The following is a 4,054-nucleotide window of genomic DNA, read 5'->3' as shown; positions in this document are numbered from 1 at the left end:
CATATGGCTCTAGGATGGTCTCCAGCGGTAGAATGCACACACACACACACACACACACACACACACACACACACACACACACACAGTTACCTGGCATATGGATGTCTCAGGGTCACAAGAGGAGGAGTGCCCACTGCACTGACACTGAACACAGCTGCCCATGCCTGTAGCCGTGGGCACGCTGGACGCTGGAGCAGATGCCAGGAAACCACTGCGAAGACGGTAGAATCCTGCAGCACACTCCTGCACGGAGAGATAATGGGAGCAAAGATTTAGATCAGAGACAAAGATTAAAAATAGAAGTAGACTTTTACAGGTTTGATGAAGTGTGCGTTCCCACGGTAACATCAAACTGTGCCTGGCACTGGAACACACTCACATAATAATCCCCAATCATTACTTCTCTGGGCAGTTGTTGACCGCTCTCTTTTTTTTCCGCACACACAAAGGTGTCTCCCTTCAGTAACTTTTGAACACAGGCACACACCCTCATGTACCTGCCAAATGCACACACACACACAAAACTGCATCCATTCATACACACACATACAGACACACACATGCAAGGTAACTCTCTCTTCCTCTCTCTCCTGCTCAGTAATAATTAATGGAGTCCATTTAAAGAGCCATCTGTTCCCTGTGCTAGCACTAAACGCCTGTTTAAAAATACTTTATTAACAACGTCGGCAGCTACAAATAGAAATGGCCATCTGTCAGCTAAGCCCTCAACAACCTGAACATTTTAAGTTTAGATGCCATTTTTAATAGTATCTGTAGCTTTTAAGTTATTTTTTTCCAGAAAATATGTGCTCTGAACAACTAATAAAATCCAACAAAGTGAAACAGAAGTTGAAGAACACAGTTAAAAGTTTGCCAGAAGACCTTGTATACCTTTAAGATTAACACAATAATGCCTAAACGACTTTCGGGCACTGCTGCCTAGCAGAATTAGCCAGAACTGTCGTGTCAGTGTATCATAAGCTGTGTCTTCAAAATCCTCATTAGACTAAAGATTGAGTCACAGCTATAAGATTTCTGCGGCTTAAGCAAAGGAGCTGGATGCAGCTGAAAGTCATTTGGTTGGACAAAATCGCAACTGAGTGGAGGAGATGCTCAGTGAGGCTTAATCCTGACTAACCAAAGTGAAAGAATAAAAAACAGAATAGAAAAACAGGAGGGTCTGAAAGGCACCGACAGGCTTAAAATGCTGAGCTAAATGTAAATTAGAAACTTTTGAGATAGTACTGAAAGCCATGTCTGTGCGCCCATTTTCCCCTCATTCTTTCTCATTGTGAGAGAAGCAGGAAAAAAAAATTCTTCCGAGCTCTGAAGGAAGCAGCCAGTTCAGCTCACTCTGTGATTAATGTTGAACTTTTATTAATTTAAATAGTTTTTCTTGTGATTTTTTTTGTAAGAATCTCACACTATCGTACTTTTTTTTTTGTCTTTTTTCATTCGTTTTAATGTTGCATCCTTTTTCTCAGCTGCACTCAATTAATTTCAACACACAACTCACATTGGGTTACAGGACCCAGCTAAAAAATGTGGCATCCCCAGGCAGAAGCAAAAAAAAAAAGAACAATCTAATATCTCCGCTCATCTGTCCAAAGGACATTGCTCAATAAGTCTTTTGGTTTGTTCAGATACTTTGCATCTCTCTAAAATGCTGCCTCATTTTAGAGAGATGTCCTCGAATCTTTTCTATATGAGATAGTCTCCAAGTTTCACCTGTTTTTAAATTTTAAATGATTAATTAAAAAAAAAACAGTTACTTGCAAATACTATGGAGCACTATACCCACCATCTGTAAGCTGTATATATTTACTGAGCTTCTTTTACAAGACCTTTGCAGATATTTGGTCTTCAGATGTGTGGTGTCATGTGTGAATGCATGCAGGTATTTAATTGTGTCCCCACCTCACAGGAAAGTCCAGAGTATCCAATTGGACAATCGCACTTCTCTATCTGGTGGGCATTCTCGCTTTCTTTGGTTGGTATGCCCTCCTCGGCCACTGTCAGACTGACCTCTGAAATACTGGGGAAAAAAAAAAAATCAAGAATCTTTGATTTTATTAGTTTAATGAACAAAACTCTAAAAAAGTAAAGTAAAAAAATAGATTTTAAAAAATTGCATTATTGCACCTGAAAACTTTTACAAAAGTAATGTTTATTTAGCCATTGTCCCAATGTGTGGAGATGGAGGATTAAGTTGTTCTGTGTGTGTGTGTGTGTGTGTGTGTGTGTGTGTGTGTGTTTTACCGGCTTTGTCTCATCAAGTTGCCGTGTGATGCCTTAATTAGGATGTAGTCCACGTAGAACAAAATGTCCATAAAGTCCTGTCGAGTCATAGTCCGACCATCTGCAAATTTCCAGTCATGCTGCACGCGCGCACACACACACACACACACACACACACACACACACACACACACACACACACACACACACACACACACACACGATGAACAATCAACATCATCACTGCACTCAGTTTAAGAAACCCTGTTTGCATGGAGTAAAATAAACAATTAATTTTAAATTACTCCTACAGTATTTACTTCTACTGCTGCTACTACTACTATGAATTTCCTTATCACCTCTAAACCATTACTGTACCTCTGTCATGTCAATCTCATGGCGGGTGAGCTGACCAATCTGGAGTCCTGTTATGTGGCGTGTCATCACCATGTTGTGGTTAGGACCACCTTTAATAATGACCTGAGGCTCATAGGAGGAAGGACCGGTTTCTTCTCTGGCCTCATAGTACACAGCATATTTCAGCTGCCCCCCATATGCTGTGATCTTAAGAGAAACAATGACACAAAACAATCACCAACATTGTACTTATTGGATTTTTGAGCATTATTTTTGAGATTCTCTATGAATACCTTGCCGTTTTGTCTTACATGCATGCAAAACAACGGATCTGTACGCAATATATGAATGTATAATGAACGGCAGGTGTGACATGAGTTTTGCAATTATATTTGGAAAGACATGATGTTTGTTAGCGTCTATCACTATACACACACTATCTTGTAAATACCAAAGTAAAATCCAAGATGATACAAACAATAAAAAAACCCCCATTGTGATATTTCCTACCATAGAGCCTTTGAACTGCTCAGGCAGTTTCCAGTAGTATGGTTCAGACAGAGTTGAGGTGATAAGTTCTGCATGAACGATGATCTCAGGATGTTGGAAGCTAACTCCTGTTCTCGTCTCCACGGCGTTGGATTTATCCACCAAGGGGAGCACCGTCTGCTCCGGCTTCAGTGTTAACTGGGATACACAACCATGACAATATTAATGCAGTGGCCTGTGGAACCCAGCAGAATGACGCCAAAAGATATAGTTTAAGAGAATAATCCTGTTTTCTGTTCATACTGTTAGGGTACCTGATTGTACTGTTTATTAGAAAATTAAATAGCATAATACAAATACTTAGAATATGTACAACAGTTACTTTCAATGGCATAAGCCTAAAGAATGTGAACATGCTAAAAACTTTCTAACGAGCAGTGAAGGAGTCTGTGTTCATTGCGTAGCCTCTAGTATACGAGTGAACAGAATGTGTAACAATAACTGGACAGAGTGGTGTTTCTTGTCCTGTTTATCCACATACTTTCTTCACCTCCTGACGATGCTGACTCAAGCAAAGCTCTTTCATCACCATCTTTTGATCTTTTTGCCATTTCAAATGGCTTTTGTCTGAGATGCCCAGACAAAATTTCAGCTTCTCTTATTTTTCTTTCTGTTTGCCGTCTTGTAATTGGGCCTCCAAAACGGTCAGAACGGAGGCACTTCCTGCACACACACTTGATTGAAACATGATGGGAGTTTTTTAGAGAATCCTTCAAATGAGATTGAATAGATCTTGGCGTACTTCTCGTCCTTTGAGGTAGGTGAAGACTTATCTGTGATATAACAATAACCTTTACTCCCGCTCTGAACCTACAGTGGGGCAAAAAAGTATTTAGTCAGCCACCGATTGTGCAAGTTCCCCCACTTAAAATGATGACAGAGGTCAGTAATTTGCACCAGAGGTACACTT

At 40.3% G+C, this 4,054-nt stretch overlaps 1 protein-coding gene across 1 annotated transcript in view; it reads right to left on the bottom strand.

Moving 5' to 3' along the window:
• The window catches only part of lama2 (laminin, alpha 2), a 228,005-nt gene that overhangs the window by 65,335 nt on the left and 158,616 nt on the right, over positions 1 to 4,054 (bottom strand). Inside the window, exons 29-33 of the mRNA XM_013910321.1 lie at positions 3,106 to 3,282; positions 2,617 to 2,802; positions 2,260 to 2,378; positions 1,918 to 2,035; positions 91 to 243 (exon numbers count right to left, since the gene is read on the bottom strand). Of these exons, the coding sequence (XP_013765775.1) occupies positions 91 to 243; positions 1,918 to 2,035; positions 2,260 to 2,378; positions 2,617 to 2,802; positions 3,106 to 3,282 (753 nt within the window). The remainder of the gene's footprint in view (positions 1 to 90; positions 244 to 1,917; positions 2,036 to 2,259; positions 2,379 to 2,616; positions 2,803 to 3,105; positions 3,283 to 4,054) is intronic.

Source organism: Pundamilia nyererei, unplaced genomic scaffold, assembly GCF_000239375.1.
Source record: "Pundamilia nyererei isolate P.nyererei 1_Seehausen unplaced genomic scaffold, PunNye1.0 scaffold00041, whole genome shotgun sequence".
NCBI classification, from domain to species: Eukaryota; Metazoa; Chordata; class Actinopteri; order Cichliformes; family Cichlidae; genus Pundamilia; species Pundamilia nyererei.
This window is presented reverse-complemented; position numbering and strand designations above follow the sequence as displayed.